The sequence below is a fragment of the Hibiscus syriacus genome, unplaced genomic scaffold (assembly GCF_006381635.1).
Source record: "Hibiscus syriacus cultivar Baekdansim isolate YM2019G1 unplaced genomic scaffold, ASM638163v2 tig00117027_pilon, whole genome shotgun sequence".
In the NCBI taxonomy this organism is placed as follows: Eukaryota; Viridiplantae; Streptophyta; class Magnoliopsida; order Malvales; family Malvaceae; genus Hibiscus; species Hibiscus syriacus.
The window spans coordinates 290,154-310,932 of record NW_024063530.1 but is presented as its reverse complement, the minus strand read 5'-3'; the positions used below and the strand labels follow the sequence as shown (position 1 = coordinate 310,932).

The 20,779-nt window shown below is 35.9% G+C and overlaps 3 protein-coding genes across 5 annotated transcripts; 2 read left to right on the top strand and 1 right to left on the bottom strand.

Annotated features, from left to right (window-relative positions):
• Nucleotides 1-7,464: 7,464 nt before the first annotated feature.
• Nucleotides 7,465-10,529, top strand: LOC120196170 (LIM domain-containing protein WLIM2b-like). Of its 3 annotated transcripts, none has more exons than XM_039198039.1 (6): nucleotides 7,465-7,677; nucleotides 8,167-8,389; nucleotides 9,068-9,167; nucleotides 9,265-9,299; nucleotides 9,437-9,526; nucleotides 10,078-10,529. In XM_039198039.1, the coding sequence occupies exons 2-6, from the start codon at nucleotides 8,255-8,257 to the stop codon at nucleotides 10,285-10,287; spliced, it is 570 nt and encodes a 189-aa protein (XP_039053970.1). In that variant the 5' UTR covers nucleotides 7,465-7,677; nucleotides 8,167-8,254; the 3' UTR covers nucleotides 10,288-10,529. The 3 variants fall into 3 exon arrangements, with proteins under 3 accessions (XP_039053970.1, XP_039053971.1, XP_039053972.1); XM_039198040.1 differs by having other exon boundaries at nucleotides 8,164-8,389; XM_039198041.1 differs by lacking the exon at nucleotides 7,465-7,677 and having other exon boundaries at nucleotides 8,065-8,389; nucleotides 9,268-9,299.
• A 3,100-nt stretch (nucleotides 10,530-13,629) lies between these two features.
• On the top strand, nucleotides 13,630-17,167 carry LOC120196168 (uncharacterized protein At2g39910-like). Its single transcript, XM_039198037.1, has 8 exons — nucleotides 13,630-13,718; nucleotides 13,830-14,268; nucleotides 14,366-14,452; nucleotides 14,546-14,736; nucleotides 15,771-15,966; nucleotides 16,068-16,132; nucleotides 16,569-16,670; nucleotides 16,757-17,167. The coding sequence occupies exons 1-8, from the start codon at nucleotides 13,678-13,680 to the stop codon at nucleotides 16,959-16,961; spliced, it is 1,326 nt and encodes a 441-aa protein (XP_039053968.1). The 5' UTR covers nucleotides 13,630-13,677; the 3' UTR covers nucleotides 16,962-17,167.
• Nucleotides 17,168-17,592: 425 nt separating this feature from the next.
• Nucleotides 17,593-20,260, bottom strand: LOC120196169 (probable sugar phosphate/phosphate translocator At3g11320). The gene is made up of 4 exons (XM_039198038.1): nucleotides 19,534-20,260; nucleotides 18,575-18,678; nucleotides 18,233-18,461; nucleotides 17,593-17,938 (listed from the first exon to the last, which is right to left on the bottom strand). Exons 1-4 carry the CDS (start codon nucleotides 19,972-19,974, stop codon nucleotides 17,792-17,794), a joined length of 921 nt encoding a protein of 306 aa, XP_039053969.1. The 5' UTR covers nucleotides 19,975-20,260; the 3' UTR covers nucleotides 17,593-17,791.
• Between the last annotated feature and the right edge of the window lie 519 nt (nucleotides 20,261-20,779).

Genomic DNA, 20,779 nt, shown 5'->3' with positions numbered 1-20,779 from the left:
TGATGGAGATGCTCTATGCTGTGAAGCGTCAACCACCGTGGAAGGCAGAAAAAGATTTGCAGATATATGGCTCATTGATCCGGGAGCGACATATCACATGACCTCAAGAAGAGAATGGTTCCATCATTATGAACCTGTCTCAGGAGGATCTGTGTATAGTTGCAATGATCATGCCTTAGAGATCGTTAGTGTGGGAACCATCAAATTGAAGATGTATTATGGAACAATTAAAGTTGTTCGAGATGTGCGGCACGTGAAAGGTCTGAAGAAAAATTTATTATCCTACGGATTGTTGGATAATAATGCTAGCAAGATTGAAACACGAAAAGGAATCATGAAGGTGTTCCGTGGAGCGCTTGTGGTGCTGAAAGGTGAAAAGATAGCTGCAAACTTTTACATGCTGAAGGGAGAGACATTGCTAGAAGCAGAAGCCTCTGTTGCCTCATGTAGTTCAGATTCTGCAATGCTATGGCATAAGAAACTTAGACACATGTCAGAACAAGGAATGAAAGTCCTTGTGGAGCAAAAGCTACTTTCAGGCTTAACAAAGGTATCACTTACTTTATGTGAGCATTGCATAACAAGTAAGCAACACCGGTTGAAATTCAACACATCAAATTCTAGAGGCAAAAGTGTTCTAGAACTGGTTCACTCTGACGTATGGAAAGCACCAGTTACATCCCTAGGCGGAGTAAAATATTTTGTCTCATTTATTGATGACTACTCCAGGAGATGTTGGGTGTACCCTATTAAGAAGAAGTCCGATGTGTTTTCAACTTTCAAAAACTTCAAAGCGCGGGTGGAACTTGATTCTGGAAATAAAATCAAGTGTTTCAGAACAGATAATGGAGGAGAATACACAAGTGAAGAATTTGATGACTTTTGCAGGAAAGAAGGCATCAAAAGACAGTTTACAATGGCGAACACTCCTCAACAAAATGGAGTGGCAGAGCGGATGAACAGAACCTTGTTAGAAAGAACAAGAGCAATGTTGAGGGATGCAGGCCTAGAAAAATCATTCTGGGCAGAAGCAGTCAATACCGCCTGTTATTTGGTGAATCGAGCTCCATCAACTGCAATAGAGCTGAAGACACCAATGGAGATGTGGACTGGAAAACCAGCTGATTATTCAAACCTCCATATATTTGGAAGTATAGTGTATGTGATGTACAACTCCCAAGAAATTTCAAAGCTGGATCCAAAATCCAGGAAATGCAAATTCTTGGGGTATGCTGATGGAGTAAAGGGGTATCGCTTGTGGGATCCCACTGCCCGCAAAGTGATCATTAGTAGAGATGTTATCTTTGTAGAAGATAAACTATAAAGAAAAGAAGACGATGATAGCGCTGAAAAGTCAGAGACTACTTAGATACATGTGAAAAAGAGTTTGAAGAAGGATATTCTTTTGAAGCAGAACCAACACATGATGAACAAGAACCAGAGAGTTCTGAAGCTCCAACAACACGTCAATCAGATCGTGTGAGAAGACGTCCCAATTGGCACTCAGATTATGTTATAGAAGGTAATATTGCATACTGCCTTTTAACAGAGTACGGTGAGCCATCAACATACCAGGAGGCAATAAACAGCTCAGATGCTTCACTGTGGATGATGGCGATGCAAGAAGAAATCGAAGCCCTTCATAAAAATAATACATGGGACCTTGTGCCACTACTACAAGGAAGGAAGCCAATTGGTAACAAATGGGTCTTCAAAATCAAGCGAAATGGTGACGATCAAGTTGAGAGGTATCGTGCAAGACTGGTGGTCAAAGGATATGCTCAAAAGGAATGTATTGATTTCAATGAAATATTTTCTCCTGTGGTTCGACTAACAACAGTTCGAGTAGTTTTGGCAATGTGTGCTACATTGAACTTACATCTAGAGCAACTAGATGTTAAAACAGCTTTTCTTCATGGAAATCTTGAAGAAGAGATTTATATGCTCCAGCCTGAAGGTTTTAAAGAAGATGAAAAGAAGAACTTGGTTTGCAGGTTGAACAAATCTCTGTACGGTCTAAAGCAGGCGCCGAGGTGTTGGTATAAGAGATTTGATTCCTTCATTATGTGCCTTGGATACAACAGACTTAATGCAGACCCTTGTGCTTATTTCAAGAGGTCTGGTGATAACGATTTTGTTATATTGCTGTTGTATGTGGATGACATGTTGGTTGCAGGACCCAACAAAGATCATATTGAAGAATTGAAGGCACAACTGGCTAGGGAATTTGAAATGAAGGACTTGGGATCAGCAAACAAGATTCTAGGGATGCAAATTCACCGAGACAGAAGTAATAGGAAGATTTGGCTTTCACAAAAGAATTACTTGAAGAAAATTTTGTCACGATTTAGCATGCAAGATTGTAAGCCAATTTCTACCCCTCTTTCTATTAACTTCAAATTATCCTCCAGTATGAGTCCTAGCAGTGAAGAAGAGAGGATGGAGATGTCTCGAGTACCGTATGCATCAGCAGTGGGAAGTTTGATGTTCGCTATGATATGCACAAGACCAGACATTGCACAAGCAGTGGGAGTGGTTAGTCGGTACATGGCGAATCCAGGAAAAGAGCATTGGAATACAGTAAAGAGGATCCTGAGATACATCAAAGGGACCTCAAATGTTGCATTATGTTACGGAGGATCAAACTTACTAATCAATGGGTATGTAGATTCTGACTATGCAGGGGATTTGGATAAAAGCAAATCTACTACAGGATATGTGTTCAAAGTTGCTGGTGGAGCTGTAAGCTGGGTTTCAAAATTGCAGTCAGCTGTGGCTACGTCAACAACAGAATCAGAATATGTAGCAGCTACACAAGCCAATAAAGAAGCAATTTGGTTGAAGATGCTATTGGAAGAGCTTGGGCACAATCAAGAGTATGTCTCTCTATTTTGTGATAGTCAAAGCGCCTTGCATCTAGCAAGGAATCCAGCATTTCATTCAAGGACAAAACACATACGAGTTCAGTATCATTTCATTCGTGAAAAGGTGGAAGAAGGGACAGTAGATATGCAGAAGATCCATATCAAAGACAACATAGCAGATTTCATGACAAAGGCGATCAACGCTGATAAATTTACCTGGTGTCGATCCTCTTGTGGTATGTCAGAGACGTAAGCAACATGATGGTACAAGGTAGAAAGAATGGTGTGAAGATATGATTGTTCCAATCAAATCTTCAAGCAGGAGATTGTTAAAATGTGCAAAAAATTGGTTCAAGTTAGGCACCTAATATTGCAATGTCAAAATTAGGTGCAACAATGTCAAAATTAGGTGCAATAATGTTTGAAAATTAAATGGGTAAATTATAAACTTTAGTCACTAAACTTTAGGGTATTTATAAGATTAGTCCTTAAGTTTCAACTATAAATACCTTAGCTCATTTAGCTTCAAAGTCATCTCAAAGCATTCTAGCTTTCTTCCAATACTAGAGAGAATTTAGAGAGTTTCTTGAGAGTTGTTTTTTCCTTTTTATCAAGAGAGAATTATCATTATTTTCTCCTTGGTAGATCGAGAGAAGTTGTAATTCCTATTTTCTCATAGTGAAATTCTTCTACCGTTGCCCGTGGTTTTTACCCTATATTATTCAGGGGTTTTCCTCGTAAATTTTGTGTCTCTTTTATCTTCATTTTTATTTTCTCAAATTATCAGTTGCGATTTTGCTCTATCCGATAGCCGTCTTCCGCAACAATCCACGCCCTTAAGGATTTCCCAAAAACAAGAAATTTTTTTTTGCTATCATGCTTTAACAGTTTGCGCATCGATGATCAGTTCCTAAACTGCAAACAATGGCTGGTAGCGACTGCTGTCTCTCTTGATCGGGTAAGTCTCTCAAAACTTTTTACTCTTCTTTGTAATACATGGAGTCGACTCAACAGCTGGGTGCATAATGGGGAGATGCAGAAGCCAATTGAGGAAATCAGTTCATCATGGCTTCTGGTGGCTGATTTCATGAAAGCTAATGGGTTGCCACGTGTTGATCAAATGAGAACACAGTGCACATGGGTAAACAGTGGAGAAATCCTTCGCCTGGGAGTATTAAAATTAACGTGGATGGGGCGTTTAACCCCACCACCGGCGCTGCTGCTTTTGGGCTCGTTGCTCGCAACCATCATGGTATGGTTGTAAGGGGTTCTGCTCGAAGGCTGGAAGAGACTCGCCCATCCGAATTGGTCGAGGCTTGTAGTTTTACGGTAAGACTCCAAATGGCCATTGAGAATATGGTTGGGACAAGTCGAGGGGATGCCATGTTTATTGTTAACCGTTTTAATAGCTCGTACGAAGATATCTCGGTGATTGGATTAATGCGGCTTGTACGATGTTGATTAATAACCCGAATCTTAAGTTTATCTATATCAATCGAGAGGCGAATTATGTTGCTCATTCTCTTGCTCAATGGACGTTGTCGACAATCAATTCATTTTATTTCATCTTTGATATTCCTGATTGTATTACTAACGATGTGATTCTCAATACTATTGGTATTTAATCTTATATTTACATTTCTTTAAAAAATGTTTATTTATTAAATTAATTAAATAAATAAATATGAATAAAATTTTTATATTTATTTATTAAATATATGAATATGAATAAATGTGTTTTGATTTATTTATGTTCACAACCAGATTCATATAATTTGTTTATAAACTTATTTATTATATTCTTTCTTTTTTATTTTTATAAAATAATTAGTGAAGATAGATATTAAATTAAATATACATTGAATTTTAGAGTTCATAATGTAATTCTTAAGGAACTTAAAGCCTAATAATATAATTTTATCATTTTTCTTTAACTTATAAATAAAAGAATAAAAAGAGTGTGTTGATTGTAGAGGGGATTTGAAACATATAAACAAGCATATTCATGAGAATTAGATGAATATGTTGATGAACGCTAAAATGATATATTGGTAAATATTAAAACAAATATGTTTATGAACACTAAATAAATATATTCAAAGATATTAAACAAATCGAACATATATTATTTTAAAGATAAATAAACAAATATAATTATAACATTATTTGTTCAAATTCAATTTATTTATATCCCTATTTTTTTGGTTGCCCTCTAGTTCTAAGACTTCACCCTGACTAATCTGGATTGACCCGAGTCGCGTACTTGATTTTGGTGGGTGAGTCTCCTAACGATGATTTTCTGCATACACAAATATTTATTTATATCCCTATTTTTAATAACGTGTTTTTATTGTTTTAATATTTCCACCCACCATTCAAAAATAGAATTATTCATTTCATTTATACAAATAGACAATTAAATAAAAGCTGCTATTTGCAAAATAAAAGGGTTAACTATACGGGTGATTATTTAACTATAGTCTCTTTTCATTTTGACCACAATTTTTGAATTTTTGTCAATTGAGTCACCAAACTATTTAAATGCATTCAATCAAGTCACGTGCTGTTAAAAAACTAACGACGTGTCTAACGTGTATTTTTCATGAATTTTTTCCATGTTGGATATCATAATGCCACCTCACAATGTCACGTAAAAAAGTTTGGGCAAGGTCTCTTATTTAAAGGAACCCTAACTCACATATTCTTACATTTTTCCTTTCTAAACCCTAAAGAAACTGCTGGAAAAGAAAAGAACAGTGAAGGAGCTCGTTCAACAACGTGGATGCAGAAAACGCAAATTGGGTTTGCTTTTGTGGTGCTCGTTCAACAATAACCATCGGATGGACTGACGATATGTTTCGTCTCATTTACAACCTTAATAATAGATTCAGCCCTTATATTTTTCATTCCCTTTATAGTGTTTTAAATTAGCTTTATGTTCCCTCTATTATTTGTATACCTTTAATAGTTAAGGGATCATTTTGTAACTTTTATAGTAGAAGGACTCAATAAAATAATATTCTATAATCAAGGGATCATTTATATACTTTACCCTAATATTAAATATATGTATATACTCGTCCTTAAAAATATTATAATAAGAGTAAATTATAAATTTATTCACTAAATCTAACTCTCTTTTAACAATGTTATGACTTAGTGGAGTTATAAAATATTAGTCATTAAAAGAACCCCACACAGCCGGTAAAAAGCACCCCAAAATCCTGCTTTGACCCTCATTTTACTCTCCTTTGACATATTCATTGCGCAAGTTTGACATCTTGAGAAGAGCCTTGCAAGTATATGCATGTCAACGCAACAAATAAGATCGATATTCAGAATGGAACACTTGAGGAGGAAAAAAAAAAACTTTGAAACTGAACCTATATGCTTCAGTGACCCTATATGCTTTAAGTAAAAGATAACAAGGCTGCACGTTAAACAAGTGGACGGAAAAAAAACGATGAAAGAAACTTCCTCATTGTGTCAACAACATATCAAATCATACATAAATCACAGTGCATTTAATCAATGACATAACATGTAATGTTCAATCTGAGATTTGAGCAACAAACCATAAATCACGGGTTCCAGGTGTTCACAACCTAAGTTCTGCACAATGTAACAAAACCTGCAATGTTTGTACCTGTTTCTTACAAGGATACAGGTTGATTGTTATCCTACTGACAACCAAATCTAGCACAAACATCATTACTGTCACAGACAGATTACATATGCAAATTCAACTAGAATATTGGTTTATTTTGCTGCTCACAGCCGCAGCAGCTCCTCTAGGTTGCATGGTATTAACTTGCCCACTTTCTTTAACCTTACCATTTTCGTTTATCTCTGCATCTACTGTCTTGTCTTTGTCCTCTACATTTAAGCCTTATTGTTTCTCTTTGGCTTCTCCCTCGGATATAGAGATTGATCCATTTGGATTCTCTTTTTCTACTCCCCCCCCCCCGGTTAGCTCCTAGCGTCAGTTTCCTTGTTTTTGGTTGTCTCTCACATGTGCCATTCTCTTTCTTCACCTGAGTTGGTGGCACCTTTCCTTTGGGGGCTTCCTCTTTTTCCATTTCAGTTTGAATCCCATCTTTTATAGGTTTCTCTTGAACCTACATTGGAATATGGGTTTCTTCATCTTCTTTTTGTGTACAGTAGACTGGTGCAACCTTTGCACCAAGGGCTTCAACTGCTACTAAAAATCATGTTGTTCCCGAAATTGCCTTGTACACTGTTTTAAAGTTCAAGGCTAAGTCTCGTTGCTCTTGGGTGGAACCTTATCTTTCAATCTCATATTTCCACCTAACGCGGCGAGCCTCCTCGACTTGTGTTGTTTAATTAGAAGCGGGTCAAAGGAAAAAAAAGAGAGAGAATTAAAAGTGGTTAGTTTTAATATTAAATTAAGCCACGTTATTTGTGAGAAAACGGTCAAGTCCAAAAAATCCAACGTATAAAGTTGGGTAATTAAATTGAAAAGATTGAAAGTATAGTGAGTGAAATGGGGGAGAGACTAAAGTTTAATGAGTAAATCTGTAATTTTCCCTAACAACGAATACCTTACTAATGAAGCACCAAAAAAAATCGATACAATCTCCTCCCTGATTCTCTCTCTTCCTTAATCATTAATATCATCATCCACGTTTTACTCCATCTATTCGCTGCAAAAATCCCAAATCTCCCACTTCTTTTGTATTTCTCTTTCACATCCGGAAGCCCATAAGACCTCTTTTACTCCCTTTCTGTAACTCTCATTTGATTTTGATCTCTTCTTTCCTTCATAGATCCAGCCCTTCTTCTTCTATCAAAGGTACAGTTTTTTCCTTTTTCAAGTTTCAATTTCAAACCATTTTTGCCTTGCTTTATCTCACCATCTTTTCATCATTTTTTGGTTTTTTAGTTTATTTCAAATAAGATCAGCTTACTGGGTTTTGCATTGGATTTTTGTTTTTCCCAGATCGGGGTTTTTTTAGAATGAACCAAAGTTTATTAAGTGTCTGAGACTATGTTTTCTTTATTTTTGCTTTTACTGCTAAAAAAAGAATGTAAAAGGCTTACTTTTGTGGATTCGCACGTATTCATTTGTGTTTCGAATTAATTTTTCATCTATTTAAATACCCATAGATGTGTTGAACACGAGTTCTATAAGCAATGAAGAGTTTAGCTGGGCAATAGTTGCTCTACGTGTTGCCATCAATGAAAAATAAACTTATTCAAAGTTCTAAAATTTGTAGCAAATGTTGAATTTGACATGATCTGATTCTGAAATGTGTGTTTTGCTTCTTCTTTTTTAAAGCAGTTAATATAGCCACATATAAGAGAGGAAATCGAATTAAAGCTGATCCTTGGAATCCGATAAAGAGCAGTACGATTAGATCTAAAGAGCCATGTCGTTTACCGGTACCCAACAGAAATGCAAGGCTTGTGAAAAGACTGTTTATCCGGTGGAACTTTTGTCTGCAGATGGAGTTCCTTACCATAAATCTTGCTTCAAGTGCAGTCATTGCAAAGGGACTCTAAAGGTTTGCTTTTTATTTATCGCCGTCGATAGTTTTCTGATCATTCGTTGATATCGATTAAAAATGAGTTGGCATTGCTTGTTTTGTACACATTGCCAGTTATTACATTTAGTAGCTTTTACTTATGTTACTCGGATTTGGGTGTCATTATGTGGTTTTGCAATTTAGTACCTTTTAATTTTACTTATGTTACTCGGATTTGGGTGTGAGTTTATGGTTCTACAATGCTTTTTGATCATTCGTAGGGTAGATGAAAATACTAGTTGACATGCTTGTTTTGTACGTTGACCTGGTTTAAAGCAAATGAGACACTGTGTATCTGTTTTGCCATTCATTGCATTTAGTAGTAGCTTCTGATTATGTTACCTCGGACTCTAGTGTGAGTATTCGACATAGGTATTTTTTAAGTATGGGTATGTTTTCCTATATATTTGGAGGGGCATAGCTCTATAATAATTGTTCAAATGTGTTGCATATGGTTACTTCAATTAGACATTACTGCTTTCATAACACGGTCCATATGATGGAATTTTCTATCTTAATACATATTAGAGAGAATGTGTTGTTCGAGGCTTGGTGAACGTGGGTTGTTGACATGATAGTTTATGTATCGACTGACTTTATTGATTGGATTGTAATGAAGTTTCTGCTTCTAATTTGGCATATTGTATGCATCTCCAGTTGGCTAATTACTCCTCAATGGAAGGTGTTCTTTATTGCAAGCCTCATTTCGAGCAACTCTTCAAGGAGACGGGTAACTTCAACAAGAATTTCCAGTCACGTATGTAACTTCGATCTTGCCAAATAAAATCATTTGTCTGGTTCCTTAAGAATTTCATTATGTTGGTTTAATATGCCATTAATCTTATTGTCAACAGCTGCAAAGACAGCTGAGAAGTTAACTCCTGACCTGGTAAGTTTCTAATGCAAAAATAGTAAGTTTCTAATGCAAAAATACACATGCTTTTGGTGATTCGATTAGCAAAATTATAGGGTTTGATAGGTTGTTTGATGTTCTTCCTATTTCCTAATAGCTTGTTTTGACTGCAGACGAGATCACCGAGCAAAGCTGCCAGGATGTTTTCTGGGACGGTCGAAAAATGTGCTACTTGTAGCAAAACCGCATATCCACTTGAGAAGGTAGAGTTCCGAGATCATGTGAGAAATGCATCTCTTCTGCAGTTGTGAGACTTGAATTTCTGGCTATTTGTCCTATGTTATTCAAACTTAGGTGTAAGTGCCGGATATGATTATATGTCCGATAATACTGCATTCAATTTTTTCATGCATTTGGAGGGTCATCTCTTCTGAATAAGAGGGTATAATTATATTTCGTGTTGTCCTGGTTCCATATGGTGTAATCAACTTCTCCGATAAGATTAGTAATGTCGTCACGCTCTAAGTGATTCTTTGTTTCTTTACAAATCCGACTAACCTAGTTCTTATCGGCAATTTGATTGGTTTATATCCGTGTCTATGAACACTTGAGCATCACAAAAGTTGAAGGAAGGTGTTATGAAGACGTCACATTGTTGATATTTTCTTAAAACTACTGTCTCATGCATTTTGATCTTTACATCTGTAACTTCATCTGACTCTTGACATAATCGAAATGCGTATTGATGTGCTCGATTCGTCTGTACAACGATCTTCACTTCTGTAACTTTATCTTTGTCCCAATTTTCCGACAGGTAACCGTGGAAGGACAGTCTTACCACAAATCATGTTTCAAGTGCTCTCATGGTGGCTGCTCTTTAAGTCCATCAAATTATGCAGCACTTGAAGGCATCCTGTATTGCAAACATCACTTTTCCCAGCTCTTCAAGGAGAAAGGAAGCTACAACCATCTTATCAAATCCGCATCAATTAAGCGCGCGGCCGCATCCGTTCCCGAGGCTTGAATACCTTCGAATGTTCTCCTTTTTTTCCCGTATTTGCTCGTGTGATTTCTTATTGATCTCTCAGATTTTATGGTCGGGATGGAACCAGGAAAAAAAGAACTCCGGTTCGTCTCCGTTCGCTTACGGACATTAATCTGCATTTAAGCATGGTGTTTGTATGATCTATGTAGAAGTGAATATTGTAAAACAACTCTTTCAAGGTTTTATCAAATTCAGATTGTCTCAGTGCAAATTACTATTTATGTATATATTTTATTTAATTTAAATTATAAAAAATATTTTTTAATGATGAAATGGTCATTCGAGCAGTTTGTATAAATAAATTGAATTCGACAATTTATATAGAATAAATTTTTTTATCAATGATCTATATTTAAGTATTTTAATAGGAGCTATTATATATACATTAAATCTCCCTCGTTTCAATAATTTTAAGTATTTATATACGAAATAGAAGATTTTGAAACATACTCCTCATTTTATGTCAAGATACTATAATCATCAAATCAATAGATCGTTTCTTATAAATTTATCAAATCAACTTTTTTCTTAGATTTTCTTTAACCGATGACGACATTAACTTTGATGTTGGTTGTCGACCGTTGGTTCTCTTTTTCTTTGATTTTCTTTTATTTTTTTTAATAAGAATAATTATGTCTGTGTTGCATGTTTATATATGTTTTTGTGACATGTTTATCTCTGTCTTTATGATATGTTTTTCGCTTTTTTTTTCTCGATTGTTTGTTCGTTCTTTTATTTATATTTGTTTTTCTTTCGATTGAATTTTTAACCTGCCACGAATAATCAAGATGACGCTTATTCGAAATCTTGATGATATTCCCTGTTGTAGACCTTCGGATTGAATTTAGATGCGTGATTTTGCGTTTGTGAATAATTTTTCATGACGCTAAGCTCTGATCTGCAGTTCTTGGTGATCTTTCAATAGCTTAATTCGTTCGTTTACTGATGCAATAAGATTTATTCGTAGTTATTTTTGTTCAAGTCTCTTGGGTGAGTTTTTAACCTTTTACATGTATGGTTCTTATATGATCTAAAGTGACTAGTTTCATTGTTATAGAAAAAGTCCAAATTATTTATTTAGTTTACGATGATAGTTGTAAACTCTTATTATAATTTCGGATATTTTTAATTTTTTAATAATACTAGTTGCTTCTATTAAAAAAATAATAATAAAATAAAGGGTTAATTGTGGTTTTAGTACCTCTAAGATGTGAAAAATTGAGATGTAATCTTTTACATTAATTCCATATTAGTTTGGTCCCTTGAATTATAATTTTATAAGTAGTGAGGTATCTTTTTGATTGTGTAGTTGAAATAAATTTTAGATAAAATTTTTGAAATGTTTTTTTTTATATAAAATGAACATTAAATTTACTTTAAGAGAGAAACTATCTGGATGGAAAGCGCGACACCATTCTTTGGCGGGTTGCCTAACGCTTGTGAAATTAGTGTTATCGGCTATCCCTTCTTATGTGATGCAATCTTGCTATCTTCCACGAGACACCTGTGATGAGATTGAGAAATTAATATGTGGTTTTGTGTAGGGAAGATCTGATCAGAAGAGAGATACACCTTGTGAATTGGGGATGAGGTTTGCACCGATGTGAAACAAGGTGGAATTGGCGTGCGGCGGTTGAAGTACCAAAACGAAGCCCTTATTATGAAATCGGCTTCAGACTTGTTTCTGAACGGGACAGACTATGGGTTCGTATGTTGCGGTCTAAATACAAAGTGTTGGATGTATGTCCAATTTCAATATCCAAATCTGGATGTTCTCGCATTTGGAGGATCCTGGGCTCACTCTGGGAAGATATCCGGGATGGGATACTGTGGAACCTCGGAGATGGCTTAACTGTGGATTTTTGGCGAGACAATTGGTTACTAGGATTGGGTCCGTTAGGCAATATTCTCTTGCCAAATGGACATGTGGCTCCTACTCAATCAAAGATGATCGAATGGGCGATTGGGACTGGACGGCTCTGGAAGTGTTACTACCATCCACGGTGCTGCCTTTTATTGCAGCAGTACCCCCCTTTTTTCGAATGGTGGCATGGATAAGCCTATTTGGAAATGGGAACATAATCGTCGTTTTACGACGAAAAGTGCTTACCAACGGCGTGGTAGCATTTCTTCGGAGCAAGACACGGCTTCGTGGGATTTTATATATAAGCATAAGGGACTCCCTTGGATTAGAATGTTATTACTAATTTGTAAAGGACGGTTGCTTTCGAATGAAGAACGGGTTCGGAGACATCTTACTTCGATGGCTAGTTGCGCGATATGTGGGGCAGTTATTGAGTCGGCATCTCATGTATTAAGAGAGTGTCCTACAGCGAAGTCGACTTGGCAAGCTGTTGTGAGATTGGAGCGATATAGGGCATTTATGAACATGGATTTATTTTCATGGATCAAACGCAATATTACCCAACCCGGTTATTTTCCTTGTAGCGATGAGCATTGGTAGTTGCGGTTCGGCGCCATTGTCTGGAGTCTATGGAAAAGGAGAAACAGTCTGGTTTTCGATGAGGAGTTTGTTGCAGGTGGAAGCATTTTAGAACGTAGTAATCGGCTGGTTAACGAAATGGTGGTTTCTCCTACCTACTTGTGTCCAAGCAGCTGCAGTGTGTTTCGAGTAATCGAAAAGATGGAGCGTGGCAAGTTCCTTCTAGAGGGTGGGTTAAATTAAATTCTGATGGAGCAAGAAACACCAGCTTAGAGACAGCGTCGTGTGGGGGAGCACTTCGAGATGAAGACGGTAAATGGGTCTTGGGTTACGCTAAATTTATTGGAGCTTGTTTGGTGTTAGATGTCGAATTATGGTGTATATTAGAAGGTCTCAAATTGGCCTGGGATATGCAACTTGCAGCTGTTATCGTCGAAACGGATAGTCGCGAAGCGCTTGCGGTATTGGAAGAGAATGGGGATCAATGGGGTGGCTCATTTTTGGTGCCTCACATTTTAGATTTGATAAGGCGGAATTGGAGGGTAACATTCAGGTTTATAAATAGAAGATGCAACACAATCGCAACGGAATGGCTAAGATAGTTCGCTCGACAGATTTCGATGTTCAACTTTTCCAGCAGCCATCAATGGAGGTTTTAAGTTTTTACGGCTTACTACTAGTAGTCCACTGGTTCCTGACAACAATCTGAGTAGTTTAGAATAGCTTAGCTTCTTTTTCATAAAAAAAAATGTTATAAACTAATAATATAAATGATTAATTCTTTTTAAAAAATTAATGATTAAAAGTGAAGACTTGATTTTTAATTTTTTAAATATTAAACATTTAAACCAGAGAACGAAATAAATGATGGTAATACCGCCGAGAGTTGGTACCGATATTGTGCGTGTTTCGCACCGAGTCGAAAAATGACGAACCCACTCCCCGATCTCCATAGCCATCTCTCTCAGTAAGCTTTTTTCCTTCTCTTTTTGCTCTCTCTTTTCATTTAATTTCAATATTTTCATTATTATATATATATATATATATATATATATATATATATATATATATGTTGCAGATTAACGAAGCAAATCCTCAACTTGCTCTTGAAAACGCCATATACTCCTCATGAAACCTCCAGAATCTCAACAAAATCAACGCTCGAATCTCTTCTCTCAACAGAATTATCACTCAAAGACTTCGCTTTAGGTTGCTCATTGCTCTCCGCTTCTCGCTCCTCCACTCACGAGCTTCTCACATGGATCCCAGACCACCTTTCGACCGTCGCAGAGACCGCCTTTTCCGATCTCTCAAAAGCTTACAACGTTCCGGGCGGCGAGAAGCGAAATTTGGCGGCGGAATTAATGCTTGAAATCGTGCCAGTTTTGAAGGACAAGATTAAGGAGAGCTCCATTGACGAGAGTGATGAAGCGGATGAATTTTCCGCCGCGTCGGCTAGGGCTCCCGTAGATTTCGCCATTTTGGCTGCTTATCAATTTAGATGGTTTGTTTCTAAGGTACTTTATAAATTATAAGTTTATTTTCTCAGAAATTATATTTGCTTTTATTTTATTTAAAAAGAAAATAAACATCTATAATCATCTTTTTTTGTAGATTGAGTATCTGGATTTAGATAAAATGGTAAATTTGGTCATTCCTTGTGCACTAACTTGTCTTGATCACTGGTCGCCGGAGGTGAAAGTAAGCAACTTTGTAATTTTAATGTTTAAGTGATTATAGTATTCTTGAGATATAGAATTATGTTCCTTTTTTATTGGCATTGATTATGTTTAGGGGCAGGGGATGATTAGCTTTATACATGTAGCAAAAAATGTGAAAGCAGGGGTTCTTGATTGGTATGGAGACGTGATTCTTGATGCTTGCTGCCAGAACATTGCTTCTGCTGATGAGATATGGCTATACGTTGTAGAGATGTCGGTTTTACTTGTTACTTGCATTGAAAGAGATGATCCCCGTAGTCTGTGGTATACTTGCTTTCTAATTCTCTTTAATGTCTTGATCGTATTTATTAAGTTTAGGATGCTCTTATTAAGCAAGACAATCTTTATCATCCCTTTACTTCGCAGTATTGTCATTTTCTTTGTCCTTTTAGTATCTTGATTGTGTTTATTAACTAAGTTTGGCATGCTCTTATGATGCACGATACATGTAGATCGTGGTATGGTTGTTTCCTTTGTCTCTTAAGTTACTTGATTGTTTTTGTTAAAATAAGTTCAGCATTCTCTCATGATTCATGATAATCCCCATAGGTTGTGATAATACTTGCTTTTTCATCTCTTTAGCAATAATCCCTGTAGCTAATGGTATACTTGTTTTCTTCTTCTCTTAAGCTTCTTGAATGTGATTGATACCTAAATTTAGTATGCTTCGATGATGCATGATAACCCCTGTAGCTTGTAGTATAATTGTTTCTTCATCTCTTTAGCATATGGATTGTGTTTGTTAACTAAATTTAGTATGGTATACCTGTTATTTTCTTCATCTCTTAAGGATTGTGTTTGTTGATTAAGTATGGTATGGTCTTATGATGCAAGATATTCCCCTTATCTCATAGTATACTTGCCTTTGTCTCCTCAACATCTTGATTATGTTCATTGGATAAGTTTAGCAAGTTCTTATTATGTCGTGGTAGGGAAAACTTTGTGCACTATTATGGTGAAGTGAATAAATGTGGACTCAAACGTCTTAATATGGGCATTATGGAGAAAACTTTATGGAGTTTTATCAATTGGCCAATTGGATTGCAAGAAGTGACTTTCAGATTCGGGCATGAGGCTATATGCTTGGTCTTAGTTATGAAGTTTTTCATTTCAGAAGATTAGTTGCTTCTTTTGATCAATTTCTGACTTTTTTCTTAGTCTACTTGTTTTTAATGGTTGTTTCTTTATACTTGTAGCTGGTTTTATTCATATCTCAGGTGTGTACTTCATAGTTTTGTTGTGGTGGAAGTGGACATACTGCTGGCTAGTTCTTTATTTTTCAATTTCCTTTTATCTAGGTTTGAGAAGATCCTGACCGAGATGTTGAGCCATTTGGAGCGACAACCACGGAATAGAGAACGACGTATTGTGTGGCTTAAGTTTATTGAGCCAATCTTCAACTCTATGGGCCTCTTGTTATTAGTCCATATTGGGCGTATTTTCCTACTGCTCTTCCAGTGGCTGCATGTTGATGATGATGAAACAGTTCTACTGGTAAGATTATTGTATCTTCTTGCTCATCAAATTTCAGTTTAATTCCGGGTTCAAAAGTTTAGGAGAACAAATCTTCCCATTAAAGTCTCATTGTTCTGTAGGTTCTCAAACAAATTCATACAATTGTCCGGTTAACATGGATACGGAAGTCACCATACTTTGAAAGGTAAACTAAATACATATACTCTGGGTTTGCATTTGATTTATAGTTAGGTGGTCGACTTGTTCAATGGAAAGGAATTTTGGTTTGTTTAATCATTTTTAATGGCATTTTAAACGGTTTGTAATAACAAAATGCCTAGTGATGATTCAAATGATCATAGAGAAAATGAAATAGAATGTAGATTTTCTTAATTGTGCCTTGTTTTAGGAATTTCAATCATTTGAAGTCTTTCTGTGAATGATAAAAAGTCCTGTAAACCTGCTCTGATTCTTCATCTGAAGTTGTTTCTATCAAAACTTGTTACTGTCATCTTCCTTCTACTCACTGTTCATTGTGAACACCATTTCGAGGATTCTATAAATTAAGCACTCAATCATTGTGAATTGTTCAATAGACTTTACTTTCATGGTTTTCAATTTTTTCATATCCCTTTTTCCAGATTGGTAGATGAGCTTGTTGTATTATACAAAGAAGCGGCACTGAGAAAGGCACGCGAAGACATTCGAACTGGTATTCTTAATCTACTAATCATGCTTCAGCAGTAAGTAACCGTCGAAATCTGAATAATTTTCTAAAATCTTTTTTCCCCATGACCCTAATCCTTTTCTTTATTATCTGTAAGCACAGATGCAAAAGTCTACAGTTTGAAACAGCTTGGAACAAGCACCGCAATGATCCAAACTTGACTGCCCTCGATAGTAATCTATTAGTGAGCAGAGACAGTATCAAGCCTAAAGAGCGGAGTGAACAAAAGGTAGAGACAGAACCGACGCCGGAGAAAATCGAATTGATGATTAACCGAGCCAAAGTCGGAGATGAAGCCAGAGCCTAGCCAAAAGAGGTATAATAGAAATCGACGAAACAAAGCTTCATATTAACTAAGACGTAGACTTGTACATAAACACACTTGTGTAAGCCTCTGGTCAGTGTTTAAGATTTTAGGATGTGAAGATTTTATAGTAAACGGTAGGTTTAATGATGCCATGCTTAATGATATAACATGTTGAGATGAGCAAATACCTACAATGGTTTTTTTTATAGTTTCTGAACGCATGAATGGGAGGGGTATGGAAATTATGAGTTCTTATCATTTTCAAATTGCATTTTCATCATGATGGCATGACCATCACATGTTTAATGATGTCATGCTTAGTGTCAACATGGATACATGCAACCAAACAATAGTTTTTCACGCTTTGTATGTAAAGAATGGTGCAAATCATTGATTCTTATCATCCTCACATTGCATGACCATAATGATGACCATGATCATCATATATGCATAATTCCATGCATACAAAGACTAATTACACACTAGAAAATAGAAGCGTAACTTTGAGTTTTCTTTGCCATTAATTAATAAAATATTTGAAAAGTAAGCAATAGATCAAGTGTATACAGATCAATTCTACAACTTTTTTCCTGAGAATGAAGAACATAAATGGCAATTCCTCTATTTTTTAACTAAAATCCCAAACCTCTTGCCAATACAAAAAAAAAAAAACACTTTCCCAGACTTCCAAGGGAAAAAGAATACCTATGAGGCGGAACTGCAGTGTCATATGCCCTACCATATGACTGAAACTTGGCCTCTAAAAAATTATAGATGTCCTCGCACTGAAGGAAACCACATATATGACAATCTTACACGTAAAAGGTGTCTCATTTGCTTCGTTTCTTGGCTTCGCTGTAGAGTATAACCCCAAAAACTGTGAGTGTATAACCGAGCATTCCGGTAACAGAGACCGGGTTTCTGAAAATTAAAATTGAAACCACCACAGCTACAGCTCCTTTTGCATTTCCTAGAACCTGCAAGAACAAACGTCTCAGTACCGGTACCGTACATCAGTTGTGTTCCTATGATAACTCCATAAAGAAGCAACAAGCATAGGAACTACTTTGGTTAAATAAACAACTTAAAGATGGGTACTATTTGTGATTTTACGAATCCGACGTAATCAAAACCTTCACAATTACTTTCTTGTTTGAATGATTGAACAAAATGCACCTCTGTCCATGTAATTCCATATCGTATAAAAGATTTATAGAAACCACCTTCAAATTTCAAAGAAAAGGTGCATAAAAAGGTGATGCACGACGTACCTGCAAAGTTAGGGCGCTGGTGTGTTTCGTGACCAAGAAGTTGGTCAAATTCACAAAATATGCTAGTGTTGAATTGAATAGTAGATACCAAATGATCTTTACATCATCGCGGGCAAGAGCAAGGGTGATACCGACCACATTCTCCTCCATAATGAGTGTCGCTGGAAGTAGAAAAACGACAGCTATAGGGGCCATGTAGAGGAGGAGGTTCATGGAATTCAGCTTCTCTCTAATATAAAATTACAATAATTTTTCAGGTCCAGTTTCTAGTCTTCGATCTAAAGCAAATATATATTTATATATACCATAGAAGTAGAAGCAAAAAGCATAAAATCTCCTCACCCTTCGGATGAAAGCAAAATTCCTTGTAAAACTGACTTGAGCGCTCGTGCAGCTGTAGCTGAAATGCAGATGATAAACCCAAACATATGGAAACTCGGTTCACCCTATAGCCATTGTACAAATAATGTAAAATAAGAACCGGAAACCGGATTAAGAAAATGAAATGGAACAATGTGAATAATGCATAAGATGATTGAAAATTATAAAAGATAAAGAGGAGCATTGAAGGTTTTCAAATCAAATAAACGGGTAAAATGCAGCTATATTGCGCCGATTCTTCATTTTATAGAAGCACCAATGTCCAACACTCGATCCGCCCAAATACAAGAAAACCATTAAAAAAATGAAAATCCCCTTGTCGTACACAGATGTGTCCAACACATAGACTTGAGACCGAGTACCATCGAATTTCAGACTACACACGTCTTAATGCTATACTCAAAACATATGATATGTGAAATGCATGAGCAAATGAGGAACTAGTAAATACAAAGAACCATTGATGAACCATAAACAAGGTTTCCTAACAGACTTAAAGACTTAATCATCAACAAATCAAGACCATTATGGAAAACATCCAAATTAAGCAAACAAATTAGTCCTTTCACTCTATGTTACTTGGACTCGGGTGTGAGCGGATATAGGAATGTATCCGAACATGGTATGGTTAGCTTTTTTCTAGTTTTTTCATGTATTCGGAACATTGTGGGAGGTCATAGCCACATGTTCATAGAAAAAGTAACCCAGTGTTGAACAAATAAAGCAAAGCCAAATTCCAACCAGATCTTCAAGAAATCCCCTAAAAAAGCTATCATTTACAACAAAAGCATACAAAGCAACAGAAATTCCAACAAAACGAAGCGAAACCAATTCCCAAACTGATTAAATAAAGCTAACCCATTTCAAAAAAGAAAGCAAAAATAATCGATTAAGTGAAAAAATAGAAAAAAAATGCATACCCCACTGGCAATGATAACCCCAGTAACAACAGGAACAAGAGTAATATAAGTAAGCCAAGCTTCCCTCTTCAATGTCATCAGGTAAGCGAAGACCGCCGTGAAAAACGGCGTCGTAGCACCGACGGCCTGATTAAAACTAACTGGCAAGTACCTCAAAGAAATGTTTCCAAACACCACCGACACACAGAACACTGAACTCAAAGCCGAGATCTTAAAGAACTGAGCCCTAGATCGAATCGTTTGCATTGGAACCATCTTCATCCACGCAATCGCTACGTAGCTCAACAAAGAACAAGCAGTCATGTGACACATGGTTAAGAAGATTGGGTATTTGAACCCGTAATTGCTTAGTAAATACTTGTTTAACAACAGTACACCTATGTTTGATGTGTACCAGGCTGATACTAGCCCGATCGTGAACAATTTCGATTGGTTTTTCATGGTTTTTTGTGGGGTTTTGAGAATCTGGGTATCTTAATTTGGGTGTAAAAAGAACTGGGTTTTGAGAGAAACTGGAATCTGGGGGTTATAAAAAGGTGGATCTGAGTGGAGTTTGGGGGATTACGGGTGTTTTTGGAGTGGGAAATTGGGTTTTTAGAGATGATTTGATGGAATTAGCTTCCATGGATCTGATTCAAGTTTCTCATCACAATAGCTATGAATTCCAAAGAGAAGGAAAAATGAGAAGAAAAAATAAATAAATGAAAGGAAGTAAAGCTACAATGCTATGTAAAATGGAAACAACTACGGCTGCCTCTCTGCAAATTTCACTGAGAAAACGATGAGATGCTAATTTTAAAATTGATCAAGTAAAGGCGTTTGGATTATTCACTTCTTTATTTTATTGTTCGTTGATTAGTTAATTTAAATATTTATTTTTATTCCTTATACTATTACTATATTTAATGTCAAATTCATCATTCTACCTTCAACTCTACATATATTGTACATTTAATTTAATCTATGTATTCTAATTTGAACGATTTCAATTCCTATATTTTTAAATTTTAGTTCTTACTTAAACAATGCATGGATTATATGAGTAAATTACAATAACTTAAAATGATTAAATATAAATATATGAACTAAACATACGATTTACGTGTAATACAAAGATCAATCACAATTTTATTTTAATAAATTACATAACTATTGTTTGAGTCAGAATTAAAATTTTAAAATTTAAAATAAAAATATTAAAAATGATCAAATTAGATAATATGGATTAAGTCCACAATTTATGCAT